This window comes from Pelophylax lessonae, assembly GCF_965119305.1.
Source record: "Pelophylax lessonae genome assembly, chromosome: 7".
Classification (NCBI taxonomy): Eukaryota; Metazoa; Chordata; class Amphibia; order Anura; family Ranidae; genus Pelophylax; species Pelophylax lessonae.
The window spans coordinates 237578754-237597808 of NC_138774.1; the positions used below are offsets into that span (position 1 = coordinate 237578754).

The 19055-nt window shown below is 42.6% G+C and overlaps 1 protein-coding gene across 2 annotated transcripts in view; it reads right to left on the reverse strand.

The window, feature by feature from the left end:
* LOC309560308 (syntaxin-binding protein 1) overlaps positions 1–19055 on the reverse strand; it is a 101795-nt gene that overhangs the window by 13945 nt on the left and 68795 nt on the right. For both annotated transcript variants that reach the window (XM_082263924.1, XM_082263923.1), the window contains exons 14-18: positions 18020–18158; positions 15982–16091; positions 14845–14946; positions 9211–9296; positions 3731–3885 (exon numbers count right to left, since the gene is read on the reverse strand). In XM_082263924.1, coding sequence (XP_082120050.1) covers positions 3731–3885; positions 9211–9296; positions 14845–14946; positions 15982–16091; positions 18020–18158 — 592 coding nt within the window. The remainder of the gene's footprint in view (positions 1–3730; positions 3886–9210; positions 9297–14844; positions 14947–15981; positions 16092–18019; positions 18159–19055) is intronic.

Genomic DNA, 19055 nt, shown 5'->3' on the forward strand with positions numbered 1-19055 from the left:
GACTATAATAAATTTGTAAAGCCAATCCATGGCTTTAATCGACATTATGGAATAGAAAAAAAAAACAATACTGCTAATACTGTCAAAAACACCTACTGTCCTCAAAGTTAAAATGTATTATTTTTATAATACACAATGCTGTGTTTAAAAAATGGATGGGCAATACAAAAGAAAAACACTACGGATTCCCTTTAGGGTAAACCATTCTTGACCGAAATGCCTGCACTGCCAATGCTGGCTTCCTTCAGATGAATTTTTTAGTTCTTAAAAATAAGAACTAAAAACTAAGAACTAAAAATAAGATCACTATAAGAGCCTTTTTAAGCTCTTATAGCGATCCTTCTGCATTACTAGTTGAAACAATGTCTAGAAACAAAGTTCAAGTCCACAAACTCTCTAAAGTTGGCCAAACTGATAAATTTTCGTATGAACATCCTCAGTACATTTGACATCAGAGACTTGAATTTTGATAAAAAATATAAAAATTTTGTTCACTTTTAACAATCAATTTTGGAATAAATTAAATTTCCAAAACAAAAACCAAATTAATTTTTCAGGCTTGTTTACACTAGGGGGTAGCATAACCATGTGGTTGAGCCACGTGTTTACAACCCGTTAACTGCTCCTCCTTAAGTTGGAAAGGGGGTGGGGGTGTACACATACCAAGGCTGCGAGGCTGTGCTTAGTGGCCAGGGCAGGAAAGACACCCTCTTTCACATTCGGCAGGAACTGCTGCTTGCTGAACGCGACCCATTCAAGTGAATAGGGCCACGCTGCAATAACAGTCAAGGTATTTATGAAAGGTCCCCAAACAAATATGCAGCTTAAAGTTTCAAACAGTGTAGTTTCTTTGTATTCAAAATGCAAAAAATACATTATAAATCCAAACTTAGCACATTTTTGTGAATGGCATCCCAGGGCTCTAAGAAATAAGGAATGGCAGAAGGAGGACATAAAGCTGAGTAGAGATCACAATGAGAAAAAAGGAAACAGAGGAGCACCAACATAATAGACAGAGATGGCTTACTGCATGACACACATGTATGGGGAATTCATTGGATGGGGTATAGTTCAGCAGTGAAGAAAGGGGAAGCATAGTAAAGACAGACAGACTGACAAGAGACAGTGAAAGACAAAACTCTTAACAAGAAAGACAGAGAAAGACATTAGACGTACACTTCTCTAGAGGTGAGAAAACTGCACAAAACTCAGATTCTCCACAAATATAATTATTTATCATTACATTGGATTGGACTTCTACATCCAATGTCAAAGTTCCATCAAATTGAAACTTCCCTGGTGGGTAGATGGCTGGCACAGCCAATGATAATTTAACATATTAATAGCTTTTATTTAAAAAAATTAATTTTTTAACAATTTTGTAATACTTTTTTGCTTTGGAATAGAGGAAACGAAGCCACATTTTTTTCACCATACGAAAAATGTTCGTCTTAAAGAGCAACATTAGCGATAACAGACAGACGTTTTAAGATTAAAATCACCATAAACAGACGCAGATTTATTTTACAAGGCAGTGCATATAGTACAGCTGCTGTTCAAACTGCTGCAACACACAGCAACAGTTTATGGTCGTCATGGCATTTATAACCCCATGGTTGCATTGGGTTATAGCACTCTACTGACTGCCTTGTTAAATAAAACACACAGACTTCAATGAGACAGGCATAAAGACCGTTCCAGGGTGAACACACATTAATATGCAGTAACACGAAACAGACACCCATTCTACAGATACAGACATACTTCTCTATAAGGCTACAATGGAAAGAGTTGGTATTGCCTACATCATCCATGTTCCACTGGTCATCCTTCCACCAGATGTTAAAAAATGACAGCTGGATTTGGATTTGCGGAGTTGCAGTACTATTGACAACCTTGGGCTTAGTAGAGAATAGAAGCATGGAGGCAGGTAAGGCAAATTAATTTAAATTATACTTCTATAGTGCTTTTCTTCCAGGAGACTCAAAGCATTTAGATCGTGATGCAGCCATCTTGGGTGCACTCAATCAAGCCAATTAACCTACTAGCAGTGTGGAAGGAAACCAGAGTCCTCTTTGGAAACGCACGCAAGCCGGACATACAAACTCTATGCAGAAAGTGTCCTGGTCAGATTTCAAACCAAAGACCCTATTGTTTTAAGGCAGAAGTGCTAACCACTAGGCACCTTCTTCAATGATGAGACCTTTTTCAATGTTATATATGCCTAGGTAATACAGCACAAAGAGCACATAGCTCCTCTATTGTAAAGAAAAAAAACTATCAAAATTGATAGCATATAAAGTTGATGGATTCCAATGGATGTGACATCTGCTTTTATTTTCCTACTTTCATATCATTGTGAACTTGGTACCCACCAACCAAGAGTCATTCTATGTTTGACTAGTATTCTTGGGTCTTTAAATGACCAGCGTTCTGCTAGAAATAAGCTTTTCATTATATTTTAACTTTCTTTACAGAAAACCAATCGTGGCAGCTGGTAAATGAAGATGGTGACTGATAGTGGTCAAGTCATCAACTTGAAGAAGTAACAAGAATGTAAAGAAAACCAACCTGCCAGGTTGACTTTAGGCACACACGTACGTAAAAAGGGGGAACTTAGCATGCCTGCCAAACATCCCCCAATAGCTGGGTATACTATGCCAAACAATTCAGTATACATTGTCAGCATAGCATCGCATCCACTCACAAGTTACATCCAACACCATAACTGTAGGCATTGACTTTCCTTATTTGTCCTGGGGGATCCTATCCTGGTAAAATGATTGCAGTGTCACCCAAAAACTGCCTGAAATAACATGGGTGCTGCACCAAGCACCTGCCGAGATGTAGCCTAAAGAGCACTGGACTGCATTAACTGTACAAGCTTATTAAAATAGGCAAAAGACAATGTAATTATGATAAACTGAACCTGGCAAGCTCTAAACCAGGCATGTCCAACCTGCGGCATGCGGCCCGGAAACGCAGACAATGCGGCCCACTGCCCCCTGACAATTTTTTTTTTTGCTGGGGAGGAAGGAAGTCGAATCGGGGGTACGGCCACAGCGGCTTCCAACTAACTGTAGGCAGAGGCTGCCTCGGATGGTAGCATCCACTAGTTGTGTTAAATTAGTGCTGGGGGGGGGGGGGTGCAGCAGCGCGGGAAGGGTTCGGCGGCGTTTTATTACTTATATACCTTAACTATAGTATATATTTTATATGCGGCCTGAGAACATTTCTCTACACTCAATGTGGCCCAGAAAAGCCACAAGGTTGGACACCCATGCTCTAAACTGTCCTTGGGCTGAGCCCAAACTGTCCTTGCTCCAAATCTTAACCACAGCCCCATCACACTGCATGCCAGGAGCATCCTCTCCAGGAAAGCAGATGATGTCCTATGGGAGGCCAGGAATGGGTTAAACATATAAAAATAAATGTAAACTCACAATCACACAATATCAGTCATATACTGAAATAAAAAAGCACATAGATAGGGACAATCTGAAATGGAGGAGACACAGCTAAACACAAACTATGGGCAATCACAAACACACGTGAAACGCACTCAAAAATAGACAAATATACATAATGAAAGAGACAGACATGTAAGTTATGATGGACGCACATACGCAGCTACATACGCACAGATTAAAGTGTTTCTGTCCACATCCCAAAAGCAGATCCCAGTAAACAGCCCTGTGCATGTTGGGTGATCTATGCTTACGTCACTCACCTATAAGGACTTCCCATTTGCCACTGGCCTGAGATACCTCATATGCACATCGCATCTCACTGAAAGCCACTCCGCCAAGAATGAAGATGATCAGACGTGGACCAGCCCGGTACTCTCCTGGAGCCTTGTTCTTGTGCCAGTGTCCATAGCGGGCACTGAGGATAGAATGTTCAACAAGTTATGATGTTCAAATAATCCATTAAAAAGAAGAGTATATTTTTAACATTGACTGGTATATAGCAGCAAGAATCTTCCTGGTGGAACCACTGGCTTCTTTCTGATTTATTTTGCTTTCCTCTGGATCAGCTGTAGGTGTAGAATTCTGAATTTCTAGTTTTTCTATTTATTTTTCGTTATTGGTTAAACTAAATAGACTTTTCAACCTTAATAACTATGCAACTATGTAATGTAACCTAATTTTAGTGTCTAGGTCAGCCATATGCAACCTTTTTATCCCAAAGAAACCCTTGCTATCACCAGATTCAGGGACAATCCGCCACCGATCAAGGAACCACTAGGAACTTCTAGGGTTCAAAGGAACTTGGGTTGACAATGACAGTTTCAGGTAATGGCGCAAGGGCTATCAAGTTTTGTTAAACAGTAATCAGCACGGATTTACAAAAGGGCATTCTTGTGAAACCAATCTATTAACATTTTAAGAGGAGGTGAGCTGTGAGCTAGATAGGGGGAGACCTGTGGATGTGGTGTACCTGGACTTTGCTAAGGCGTTTGATACAGTCCCCCACAAACGCTTAATATATAAAATAAGGTCTGCAGGCATCGACCACAAGGTCTGCTCTTGGATACAAAACTGGTTAAAGGGGCGTGTCCAAAGGGTGGCAATAAATAATGTATACTCAGACTGGACTTGGGTGGAAAGTGGGGTCCCCCAAGTCTCAGTCCTGGAACCAATCTTGTGCAATTTATTTATAAATAGCATTGAGGACGGGATCAGTAGCTCAATATCAGTTTTTGCAGATGACACTAAATTGAGCAGGTCAATAACCTCACATAGTGAGGCAGGAATTCTACAGAGCGTCCTGAAAAAAATCACAGAGTGGGCAACTACATGGCAAATGAGGTTTAATGTGGAGAAGTGTAAGGTTTTGCATTTGGGGACAAAAAACATAAAAGCACAATACACCTTAGGGGGGAACCTCTGGGGGAATCAAAAATGGAGAAAGATCTGGGAGTCTTAGTAGAAGATAGACTTAACAATAGCTTGCAATGTCAAGCTGCAGCTGCCAAAGCCGGCAGAATATTAGCATGCATAAGGAAGAGGATGCTTTCCAGAGACAAAGCTATATTCCTGCCACTTTATAAAACTCTGGTCCCACCGAATCTGGAGTATTCTGTCCAGTTTTGGTCGCCAGTCCTAAGAAGGGATGTGTTGGAGCTGGAAAGAGTCCAGAGAAGGGCAACTAAACTGATTAGGGGATTGGAGGACCTTAATTATGAAGAGCGCTTACAAGCGCTTGATTTATTCTCTCTAGAGAAGAGACACCTGAGAGGGGACATGATAGCAATTTATAAATACCTCAATGGTGATATCAACATAGAAAAAAAAACTATTCAGTCGCAAAGAATGTATGATGACACGAGGACATACAATGCGATTAGAGGAGAAGCGATTTAACCTCAGACTACGCAGGGGGTTCTTTACAGTACTACAAGACTGTGGAATTCTCTACCACAAATGGTAGTTACTGCAGGGAGTATGGCTATTTTTAAAATACTCTTGGATGTACATCTCAAGGATAAAAACATTCAGGGACATGAGAAATTAATACGTCCACGCACGCCGACACAGGTTGAACTGGATGAACTATTGTCTTTATTCAACCTTAACTACTATGTAACTAAAAACATAGGTTGGCCTACAGTCTGGCTAGGGAGCATCCCAATTCAGTATACTAATTTGGAAAGCAGGGCAAGTATAATTTTTTACATGTTCAAAGCCACTGACTATAACATTGACACTAAATACTGAATGATACAAATAGTTATAATATAGCCAAATACTAAGATTCTGTGATGATTTTTTTTTCCTGGTATCTCAGTGAAACATATGGTCTCACTATAATACCATTTATTCAGTCAATCCAAAATTGTTATCGTTAGTAAACTGGTAATTCCGTCCTTTGGAAAAGCAAATAAAGTTGCATATTAATGTCAAATTGATGCAAAAGTGTGCTATAATGTGCTATTGTGCTTCTATTGTCAGTGAAAATTATCAGTTAAGTGTGAATCTAGTGATAGCTCAGTAAGAGTGTAGTGACCATTCATTTTTACTTTAGTGTCTGTTTTGTGAGTGTAGTGTGACCATTCTTTTTTACTTTAGTGTCAGTTTAATTTGTCTGGGCAGGTTTCCTGCAGTACATATCAGTGCATTACTGCACGTTTAACGCAGTATATATCCATGCGCTACTGTACGTTTGACCCAGTATATATCCGCGTGTTACTGCACGTTTAATGCAGTACATATCAGTGTGTTACTGCACGTTTAACGCAGTATAAATCAGTGTGCGTTACTGCACGTTTAATGCAGTATATATCAGTGCATTACTGCATGTTTAACGCAGTATATATCAGTGCTTTTCTGCACATTTAACGCAGTATAAATCAGTGCATTACTTCACGTGTAATGCAGTATATATCTGTTCATTACTGTAAGTTTAATAGAGTATATATCAGTGCATTACTGCACGTTTATACATACAGTAATGCACTAATATATACTGCATTAAATGTACAGTAACACACTCAAATGTACTGCGTTAAAGTGCAGTAATGCACTAATATATACTGCATTAAACGTTTAGTAACACATTCAAATATTCTGTGTTAAATGTGCAGTAACGCTCGGATATATAGCGGGTTAAACGTACAGTAACTCCCTGATATATACTACATTAAACGTGCTGTAACACACGGATATATACTGTGTTAAACATACTGTAACCCGCTGATATATACTGCGTTAAACGTGCAGTAACGCATGGATATATACTGCATTAAACGTACAGTAATGCACTGATATATACTGCATTAAACTTACAGTAACGAATGGATATATACTGCATTATACGTGAAGTAATGCACTGATTTATACTGCGTTAAATGTGCAGAAAAGCACTGATATATACTGCGTTAAACATGCAGTAATGCACTGATATATACTGCATTAAACGTGCAGTAACGCACACTGATTTATACTGCGTTAAACGTGCAGTAACACACTGATATGTACTGCATTAAGCGTGCAGTAACACACGGATATATACTGCGTCAAACGTACAGTAGCGCACGGATATATACTGCGTTAAACGTGCAGTAATGCACTGATATGTACTGCAGGAAACCTGCCCTGATAAATTAAACTGACACTAAAGTAAAAAAGAATGGTCACACTACACTCACAACATTGACACTAAAGTAAAAATAATTGGTCACACCACACTCACAAAACTGACATCAAAGTAAAAATGAATGTTAACGCTACACTCACAAAACAGACACTAAAGTAAAAATGAATGGTCACTACACTCTTACTGAGCTATCACTAGATTCACACTTAACTGATAATCTTCACTGACGATAGAAGCACAATAGCACATTATAGCACACTAACTCGCTAGCAGCACTAAACAGAGCCCTGTTCTATCTCTCTCCATGCCAATATCACACTGCAAATAGCCGCTCTGGGGAAAATATTTTTATAGTGTGGGGCGAGACTAAGAGCAATGAGCCATGATTGGATAGAGTCATTATTACTTTCTCCAATCATGACTCTGACAGTGCTCTGTGCCCTGACTGGGCAAAGCTTTTATTGCTTCAGCCAATTTAGGGCTTCCAATGCACTGTGCAGCGGCGCAGTGCATTGTAGTCATTCAGCGGGCCGAACAAATGTTTGAATGCTCCGATAATTCGGGTGTTTGTCGAATAAGTGAACATCCAATGTTCGACTCAAACTCATGCTCGGGCCAAACCGCTCGCACAACTCTAATGTACAGGTTCCAAGCTCCAAATGAGAAGTATGAGTTTACATTAACCCTTACTAGGAAAGGTCCCTGAAACTGAGTCACTGACACTAATTTGTTTTAACTTTTGAGTGCACTGGCAGCCGGCAGGGCTTTCCTGTGAAGTGCAGGGGGGGGGGGGGGCTGCTATATAATGTAAATTGGCTGTGTTATGTCAATGTGGGGGCTGTTTTATGTCAATTGGGGTTGTGTTTTGTCAATGGGGGGCTGTGTTATGTCAACTGGGGGGCTGTCTAATGTTAATGGGGGGCTGTGTTATGTAAATGGGGGCTGTGGGCAGTAATCATGATGCATCTATAATCGTTCACATGATAATAGTAATCGAATCGTATCGTGAAACCAGTGAAGATGCACAGCCCTAATGGACAGGCACTCGAGGCAGAGCTGGGGGAGAAAGAGGAGGATTTCTTTTCCTCTGAAGGCCCGCTTTATGCAGACACCATTATTCCTTTGCCACAGAACACACAAGAGGAGAGGGAGGAGAAGGAGGAGGATTCTGGCAGCTTTGGAGGCATTGAACAGAACAAGACATACGTCAACCCTTAACAAATGTTTTTCCCTCCCCAGAACCCTTGGGAGTAGTACCGACTAGGAGGAGGCAATTCCAGATACTGTAATCCTCAATGACCCAGAGGAGTCTGGTTCTCATGCCTCCGCAAACTTGCAGTGCATGGGCTCCCTCATTTTTCAAAGCCTGCAAAAGGACCCGAGAATACGTGGTATCAAGGAGAAGGATCACTATTGGTTGCCAAACCTCCTTGACCACCATTACAAGGGGAAAGTCTCGGAACTCATCCTGTCCCCACAAAGGGAGCCGACTATCAAATCTCCTGAGGACACATTAAAGAGGAGTTTATGTAATGCCTCTCCCGACTCTGGTAGGTTACAGTCCCGTGGAAAACATTGCTTTAAAGCTCCTGTTGGTCAAGAGAATTGGTGGAGAAGGGGGCTGCCTCAGTGATGCCTTTCAAAACTCTTTTAGTCCTCGGCGCCCAGGGCTATCAGACTACACATCTCAGTGGCACCCCCCCCCCCCCACTGCACGCTCCAGATGAGTGGCTGGCAACCAGTGGGTCACAGCTTTATGTCTACTCTAACATGTACTGCTGTCACACCAACATGCCCACTCCCCATTCTATCAGCCCCTGAAAAACACACCTTGCATGTGTAGCTACCTTCTACGTGCTAGAAAGCAACTGATTGGCCATGTATGCACAGTGCACGCTTTATGCCAACAATGCCAACAATGGGCAGCCAGAGCATTAGCAGCCGGAAAGTTGAGTGCAGTTCTTCATACCTACCATGGGCTCTGGATGATCCTGTCACAGGACTGCTACCATATGCTCGAATTATCTTTATGTTTTTGGAATTTTTGCACTTATTAATTGTTCCACCTACTTAAGCTCAATTTTTCATATACAGGGCAATTGGCATACCAACCTCACAGCCGTTGTACTAAAAGAAGCAGAGGAGCGTGTGGAGATGTATGGGTAGTGTTTTGTGTCCAGCTTGTCCTCAATGGTATCCTAGATCAAAGAGAAATAGGGAATTTAGAGATCCACTCAATGAAAAGGACAGATCCTGGACAGATCCAGGAGAATGATCAACTAAGGACACACTGAAGATAAAAGAAAACAAAATACTCCCTAACTTCTCTCACTTCAAGAATACTTCTCTTAAAGAGGTATTAAACCCAAAAGCAAACATTTATTATATTGCAGCCTACCAATTCTTTGATGTGATGGATGCATTCGTTTTCTTTTTTAAGCTTTCTCTCTTCTATTTTCATCCTGTGATCTAGCCTGTTGTTTTTCAACAGCACAAGCTCTCCAGCAGAATGTATCAGTTTACATGGATGAGACAAACTGTTTAACACTAGCAGGGAGGATTAAAAGCATCAGCTTCTATTCATGGAAAACCTTTATCCCAAAACGGAAAAAAACAGTTAGATGTAACTGCTTATAAAGTGTGAGATGGAGTTTGGCTTAAAGTGGAGTTTCACCCAAAAATTGAACTTCCGCTTTAAGGCCTCCTGACCCCCTCACATGCCACATTTGGCATGTCATTTTTTTTGGGGGGTAGCAGGTACCTAGATTTGACAGGTACCCGCTTCCACTTCCCCTCGGGCCGCCTAGGCGGCTCAATCGAAGTTCTCCTCTCCCCTTCCCTCCCTGCAATCTTCTGGGACACATCACAGGTCCCAGAAGATTGCCCGTCCACTCAGGACGCGCATGCACAGTGCCCACCTGGCTGTAAAGTCGCAAGCTGTCACAGCCAATTGCCCACACTAGGCGGCGCAAGCAAAAGTTCTCCTCTCCCCCTGCAATATTCTGGGACACATCACAGGTCCCAGAAGATTGCCCGTCCACTCAGGACGAGCATGCGCAGTGCCCACCTGGCTGTAAAGTCGTAAGCTGTCACAGCCAATTGCCCACACTAGGCGTCGCAAGCGAAAGATCTCCTCTCCCCCCTCCCCCCCTGCAATCTTCTGGGACACATCACAGGTCCCAGAAGATTGCCCGTCCACTCAGGACGTGCAGCGCGACACGCGCATGCACATTGCCCATCTGGCTGTGAAGTCGCAAGCTGTCACAGCTGGTTGCCCACACTAGACGGCTCAAGTGAAAGTTCTCCTCTCCCCCTCCCTCCCTGCAATCTTCTGGGACACATCACAGGACCCAGAAGATTTCCCATCCACCCAGGACGCGCAGCGCGACTTGCACATGCGCAGTGCGCACCCGGCTGTGAAGACGCAAGCTGTCAAAGCCGGGTGCCCAAACTAGGGATTCCAGCACCGCCGGGAGAAGAGGGAGAGAGCCAAGGCTCCGGCCGGCCGCATCACTGGACCGTGGGACAGGTGAGCGTGTGTTTATTAAAGGTCAGCAGATACACTTTTTGTAGCTTCTGACTTGTAATTAACACAAACATGGGTGGAATTCCTCTTTAAATTTGACAGTGTCTTTAAATATGCTAATACATTTAACACTATGCTCCCCTCAGACTAAAAATGCTGCTGATCCTACTGTTCTCATTCCTCCACTAAGTGTCTCATTAATGCTGAAATATTCCATGTTACAGTACAATGTAATAATAGAAATAATGTGATTTGATCGTCCTAAAACCATATCAAGTATGGTGTCGGGATTATTTAAGTGATAACACAGCCATTTGCCCGACAAACAACGTGCCACTGAATTCCCCTTCAACCCCAAGACTACATTTCCCCCTCCCCCCTCATCTTTTTCTGGGAAGGGGGGTGTCCCTGAATGGCAGTTTTGAAATGAGGACACCCTAACAGGCACTGATGTTGGAGAGAGGGCCTGGCTCATAGTCTCCACTCTAATTCATCCCAAAGCTGTTTTATCGGGTGGAGGTTAGGACTCTGTGCAGGCCAGTCAAGTTCATCCCCAAACTGTTCCCGCAAAGTTGGGGGGCATTAAATTATCCAAAATGTCTTGGTATGCTAACACCTTAAGAGCTCCCTTCACTGGAACTAAAAGGCAAGCTAAACCCCCTTGAAATACAACCCCAAACCATAATCCCCCCTCCAACAAATGATTTGGACCAGTGCACAAAACTGTCCTGACCTCAACCCGATAGAACACCTTTGGGATGAATTAGAGTGGAAACTGCGAGCCAGGCCTTCTTGTCCACATCAATACCTGACCTCACAAATGCGCTTCTGGAAGAATGGTCAAACATTCCCATAGGAATTCCCATTAGATTACACTCTTGAACCTTGTGGACAGCCTTTCCAGAAGAGTTTAAGCTGTTATAGCTGCAAAGGGTGGGCCAACTCAAGATTGAACCCTACGGACTAAGACTGGGATGCCATTAAAGTTCATGTGCGGGCATCCCAATACTTTTGGTAATATAGTGTATCTTACCCCTCCCTATGCAATCAGCACTCCCCAACCCTTCAAGTATAAGAGTTTCCATTGCTGACCTACTGAAAATACTAGTAGCCTGGTTTAATGTTAACTCATAGGCCCTAATACTTTATCAATGACTGATGCAGAACAAGTACGCAAATCAGGAAAATCATAGGAAAGTCAGGATCCTTATTGGCATACTTCGTTCTGGCGTGTGACTCAAATTATTGGCAACTCGTTTTTCAGAAGCAGATTGAAACAATGGCAACCTCCATGTTTCTCTCACGATAGGCTTCCTTTAAAGTGGTTGCAAACCTCGGAAATGAAAAATTAGCAAAGCATATCTTTCTATAATGTATATTTTTTAATTACAGGTACTTATATAGCGTCGTCAGTTTACACAGTGCTTTTTATATACAGTATATTGTACATTAACTTGCCTTGATCCAAAGCACCTAGTGTGATTTCCATTTCCTCTATCATTCCTTCGCTATCTGCATGAGTCACTTCTGAGAGTCTATGCCGACACCAAGCAATCCCGGGAGATGGCCCTACCACACCCCCTCCCCTCCAGCACACTGCACGTGATTGACAGCCTCAGCTGTGCATGTTTTCCTATGAGACTGTGTAGAGGGATGGGAGTGTCCATTCCCTCCACTTAGGTCTCTTGTGACATTTAGCCCCCTTCTCTATGCTGTGCAGTTTATGACATTATGACATAAGATTCTCACCCCCCGCCTTCTGGAGCTCAGAGATGCTGTGTAAAATGTGTGCTATAGGAGGCTGTTGAGTAGACCAAGCTGCAGACAAACATGTACAACTTATGTAGGAGGATTTGTTTCATCTCTGTGTATCACCTGAGGCCAATCACTTCACTGGGTATATGTAGGGGTTTACAACCACTTTAAGTCATCTCCTTAGGTAGAGAATTTATATTGCTACAAGCAGTATACTGTTATATTTCTCTTTCGCTATCACATTGCTTCTTCAAGCCAATGCATATACTGTATAACAGGGGTCTCCACATGTTTCAGTCTGAGGGTCATATCCACTATTTTACAACTATTTGGGGGGCCAAAAACAAAAATAACAATCAGTTTTGTAAATGACAGATTAAAATCTTTTTTTGTAACATGATTCAGAATAAAAAAGAAGGATCTTTAGTAAAACATTATGGTCCCCATCAGATCCCTGCCTTTCATCAGGGTTCCCATCAGATCCCTTCCTTTCATCAGGGTCCCCATCAGATCCCTTCCTTTCATCAGGGCCCCCATCAGATCCCTTCCTTTCATCAGGGTCCCCATCAGATCCCTTCCTTTCATCAGGGTCCCCATCAGATTCTTGCCTTTCATCAAGGTCCCCATCAGATCCCTGCCTTTCATCAGGGTCCCCATCAGATCCCTGCCTTTCATCAGGGTCCCCATCAGATCCCTGCCTTTCATCAAGGTCCCCATCAGATCCCTGCCTTTCATTAGGGTCCCCATCAGATCCCCGCCTTTTCACAGGGTCCCCATCAGATCCCTGCCTTTCACCAGGGTCCCCATTAGATCCCTGCTTTTTTCAAGGTCCCCATCAGATCCCTGCTTTTTATCAAGGTCCCCATCAGATCCCTGCTTTTTATCAAGGTCCCCATCAGATCCCTGCTTTTTATCAAGGTCCCCATCAGATTCCTGCCTTTCATCAAGGTCCCCATCAGATCCCTGCCTTTCATCAGGGTCCCCATCAGATCCCTGCCTTTCATCAGGGTCCCCATCAGATCCCTGCCTTTCATCAAGGTCCCCATCAGATCCCTGCCTTTCATTAGGGTCCCCATCAGATCCCCGCCTTTTCACAGGGTCCCCATCAGATCCCTGCCTTTCACCAGGGTCCCCATTAGATCCCTGCCTTTCATCAGGGTCCCCATCAGATCCCTGCTTTTTTCAAGGTCCCCATCAGATCCCTGCTTTTTATCAAGGTCCCCATCAGATTCCTGCCTTTCATCAAGGTCCCCATCAGATCCCTGCCTTTCATCAGGGTCCCCATCAGATCCCTGCCTTTCATCAAGGTCCCCATCAGATCCCTGCCTTTCATTAGGGTCCCCATCAGATCCCCGCCTTTTCACAGGGTCCCCATCAGATTCTTGCCTTTCATCAAGGTCCCCATCAGATCCCTGCTTTTTATCATGGTCCCCATCAGATTCCTGCCTTTCATCAAGGTCCCCATCAGATCCCTGCCTTTCATCAGGATTCCCATCAGATCCTTGCCTTTCATCAGGGTCCCCATCAGATCCCTGCCTTTCACCAGGGTCCCCATCAGATCCCTGCCTTTCATCAGGATTCCCATCAGATCCTTGCCTTTCATCAGGGTCCCCATCAGATCCCTGCCTTTCATCAGGGTCCCCAACAGATCCCTGTCTTTAATCAGGGTCCCCTTTAAAGTCCCCCTCTTACATCAGAGTACTCAGATTCCCCCTTACTTAAGTGTCACCATCAGAGTCTACCCTATAAAATGGTCCCCATTAGAGTCCCCTTTACATCATGGTCCCCATCAGAGCCCCCCCCTTTACATCAGGGCACTCGGAGTCCCCCTTTTATCAGTATCCTCATCAGAGTCTACCTTAAAAAAGTCCCCATCGGAGGCCTCCCTTACATACGTGTCTCCATCAGAATTTCCCTTACATTTGGGTCTCTATTTTAATTCCTCATTACACTAGTGTCCCCATATAGAGTATACCTTACATTAAGGTCCCCATGAGAGTCCCCCCTTACATCAGGGTACCCATTATAGCTCCCCCTTACACCAGTGTCTCAATCAGAGTCCTCCTTACATCAGGGTCCCCTATCAGAATCCCCTCTTTTTTATATATCCCCATGAAACCTGCCCTGGAAATTGCAGGGAGGTTGGGATAGGGAGGGAACAGAGACCAACTAATCGGAATCCTTAGTCTGCCACTGACCCTAGCTGCGGGCCAGATAAAATCTCGAAGCAGATCCCTTGTAATCCACAGGACATAATTAGGAGATCCCTGGAAAATAGCTAACTTGTTCCTTGACCTATTTTTTTACTAATTATTTTACTAAACGATAAGCTTGTACAGGCTGAGCTCTCAGTCCCTGATGATATCCCTGTACCCCTTTTATACCCTTTCTACACCCAAAGTAACAACTAAAAGACAAGATTCATGGTACAAATCCAAAAATCCAGCAAAGGCGTATCTACTCACCTCCATGATATCTTTGACAACCGGAGTCCATCGAGACAACTGATAGGTCTGTTCGCTGATTCTCTCTTTCCGGTCTGGTTTGCTCCTGCGGCGAAGTGTGGACTAAAGATTGAGCAAATTATTATTTTGTGAAAAGACAAAGTGACAGTTTTAGGAAAAAAATAAATATTTCCAATATACTGGCCTGATCCTGATCAAATTAATTAAATTAAATTAAAATTGAATTAAACTGCCCTCAAAATTCAGATGATGTATTTATTATGTGAAGACCAATCACAGTGTGCAGCAACCCACAGCAAGCAAACAGGTTTTATTTAAATCAGTGGGGATGAATTCTGACTGGTTACTACACCTTACTCTTATTTTATGTTTTTGTGTAGCGCCAACTGCATGTATAAAGTTAATAAATATATACATACACATATACAGTAGTATTCATTGCATACATAAATACGTTTTCTTTCACTATTCTAAATAGTAATCAGCTAAGGTACAGCAAGCTGTCACATAGCAGGCCGTTGGTCCAATCAGTGAAGGTGGCGCATAACAAAGGGACAGGGATGATGGTGACATCATTGACCTTGTGACATCATTGATGTCAATGGCATTGTCTAAATATGACCATGTAGCCATATTTGGATAATTACATCAGCCAGCATGGGTGCCAGTTAGGGAATTTCACAGCTGCAGCTGATTGGGCCGGTGGCCAACTATCCCATGGGCTTGGCCCAAAACTTAGCTCATCACTAATTCTGTCATAATGTATAGATGTGATCTATTCTACATGAAAAAACAGGAGCTATTCATATAAATTGTGAAATAGGGCTCCTTGAAGAAAATGACCAGACTCCATTCTGTATGATATATATATATATATATATATATATATATATATATATATATATATATATATATATACACACACACAATATACAAAATAAGATGATTGCAGTGATCTTCGTGGTTATAGAGAGACAGCCTATGAAGGAGCATCTCTAAAAATGAGTTGTGTGTGTGTATATATATATATATATATATATATACACACACACAATATATGTATACAGTATATACAGTACATATATACATATACACACGCACATACATACTGACCTTACCATTTAGAAATATACCTACATCAGTAATGATGGGAACTCCTAAATGACCCATGTTGGTGATGATCTCACTGTCTTCTGGTGGGATCTGTGCATGCTGAATCAGCTTATTCAAATTCTCTTCAGTGATCCCTAATTGGGAGAGAAAAGAGACACATTTAAGCAAACTATACAAGAGGGCATTGGAGATGAAGAAGCAAGATCTGTGGTCAGATTTTGCCATATACATGATCTGGTACATTTATGACAAGGCATCAGATGCAGCATAGACCTTATTATATTGGTGTATCTTTTATGCTTTATACCAAAATCTAAGAACTACCATACATGGATTACGATTATAAAGTACTATTCATTACATGAACTAAACATTTAGACCAGTATGTTGGTATCACGTGTCTGGTATATGAATGATTTCCGGTTTCCTTCCCATCGTCACCCGGTATAGCTGGTGTTACCTTAAACAGGGCCGTCTTTAAGGCAGGGCAAAAGGGGAAGCTGCCCCGGGCCCAATCATTGTTGTGGGGCCTAAGGCAAGTGCCCCTTGAGCCTGCACTGCCTGAGAATAGTTGATAAGTGGATTTGGGAGGGCCCAAGTAAATTCTTGCCCAGGGATCAATCAATAATAAAGACGGCCCTGACCTTAAAGCAGCCTTTCTCAGCCTTTGAACATGGAGGAACCTATGAAAAAACTTACCAGTCTCAAGGAATCCCTGCTTATAATTACTATGGTATATCTACAGCTCACATATCTACAGCCTGGAGTGATGGCCATTGGAGGGAATACTCCTTACTAAAGTTCATTAGTGTCAGTGGTAACTGTTCTAAGAGGAAGACATCGCTCACTGCTCATTGCTCGAGGAACCCCCTACCAATCTATGCAGGAACCCTTGTCTACCCCAACAACCTGCAGTTTAATACTATGTATTAGATCATAAGCTTCTGCCTTGCAACACTGGGGTCATCAGTTCAAATCCCAGCCAGGGCTATATCTGCATGGAGTTGGCATGTTCTCCCTATGCTTGAGTGGGTTTCCTTCCACACTCCAAATACATGCTGGTAGGTAGGTTACCTAGCTCATGTCTAAAAGTTGGCCCAAGTATGTAGGCAGGGACTGATGTAAAAGTTCAGTATGTAAAGCCCTGCGTAAAATGTCAGCACTAAATAAATACCTAGTTACATATAGTTACATAGTAGGTGAGGTTGAATAAAGACCATAGTCCATCCAGTTCAACCTGTGTAGGTGTGTGTGGCTGTAATCATCTCACATAGCCCTGAATGTTTTTCTCCTTGAGATGTAAGTCTAAGAGTCTTTTGAAAGCCACCATACTTCCCGCAGAAACCACCTCTTGTGGTAGAGAATTCCACAATCTTGTAGCCCTAACAGTAAAGAACCCCCCACGTTGCCTGAGGTTAAAACGCTTCTCCTCTAATCGCATTGTATGCCCCCGAGTCCTCATGCAATCCTTTCGACTGAATAGCTTTTTTTTTAAATATATAAGAACATCTGGTGTGTATGTAGGGTGCGCAGGTGCTTCATTTGACCATTCTGTTTATGTACTGTAAGATGAAGAAGGGGGCGGATTGAGTAGTTTCCAAGTTGTCAAGCCTATGGACCACTGAACGTTTATGTTCAAGGAAAGGGAAGCAAAAAGAGGTACCTCATCAGTGCCAAGCTAGATGGACTGATGAAGGACAATTGTTGGCAGCTGAAAGAAGAGTTGGGTACAGTCTGGTGTGTAGGACACGGGTGTTCACAAACCAGGAATGTCACCAGGCACTGACCTCGGGTTGTGCAAATTTTCAGTGGACTGGTGGACATAAGAGGAACAAAAACCACAACGTTCAAATTGTTGGGGATGAGATCCAGAGGAATTTATCCTTTTTTACTACTAAAAGGGTTCTCCCGGAGAAGTTGGACTTTCCTGTGTATGCTTGCCTCGTGTTTGAAGGCCCCCTAAATATTTGGGATATACTAGTAATGTTGTGGGCATTTCAATATATATGGCAGATAAGGAGATAGGGAAGAACATGCATTCAAACACAGTCATTGCACTTACCGTTCTTAAGGAAGATGTAAAGGAGAATGATGCGAATTTTATCATATGTACTGACATTTCCATCCAGGAGAATGGGTACAATTGCCCTCATAGGATCTTTGATCTTCTCACCCTCTGCATCCGTGCCCATAGCGAGATCCTGAGGAAAAAATCATACAATATTATGGAAGTGTCCTCCTTCTCCTAATATTAGAATCAGAAAAGTAACAATGTGCTAATACCATAAAATAATGGGAGCCAGTCTCCTATGTCAGGAATACCATAGAGTACAGAAGGTGCAATGACAACAGGACACATGAGGTCAGGCTGGGAGGCACAGATATGACTGCTTTACTACAAGCAATGTGTTTATATTACATAAAGTGCATTTAACCCCCAAAAACTAAAATGTTATGGATTGCAGCTTTCCAGTCCTTAGATGTAATGGCTGCATTAGTTTTCTTTTTTTCAGGCTTTTTTCTTTTACCTGGAGATCCTGCCAGTAACACTTCCTGTCCCAAGGTGACATGTTCTCTCTCACTGTACTGTATCTACAATGAGCAGCTTTTTTCACCCTAGGACATGAAATGTGTTAGGACTGTAGAACACCTCTGTCTATTATCATCTTCATACCAAAGGGGATGATGTTCTGTAGTTCACGTAGATGAACTCAGCAGAGCTGATAACACTATTTGATAACACTATAGGATGGGACTCCAGGTCCGGGGTGATACTAGGACCTGATATACCCTAACTCTTTTCCACTGCCTGATCAGCCGACCCCTGTTTCAAGACTCAAACTCCGCCCACTGAAGCTTGCATTAAAAGGCCTCATGCAAACCTAGATTTTTGCAAACACAAATTTGTTTGCACTTTTGTTTTTAGCGTTTTTCGCAAAGTAGTTCACGGAGCTTATTGCAGCGTTCATTTTTGCGCATCTTTTACTGCACTTAGGTAATGTACTAGGAGGTGGCTTAAACTTAGGTATTGCACTAGCAGGTGGTTTCAATTAGAGTATAGCACTAGGAGGCTTCCTTCAACCTGGCATTGCACTAGG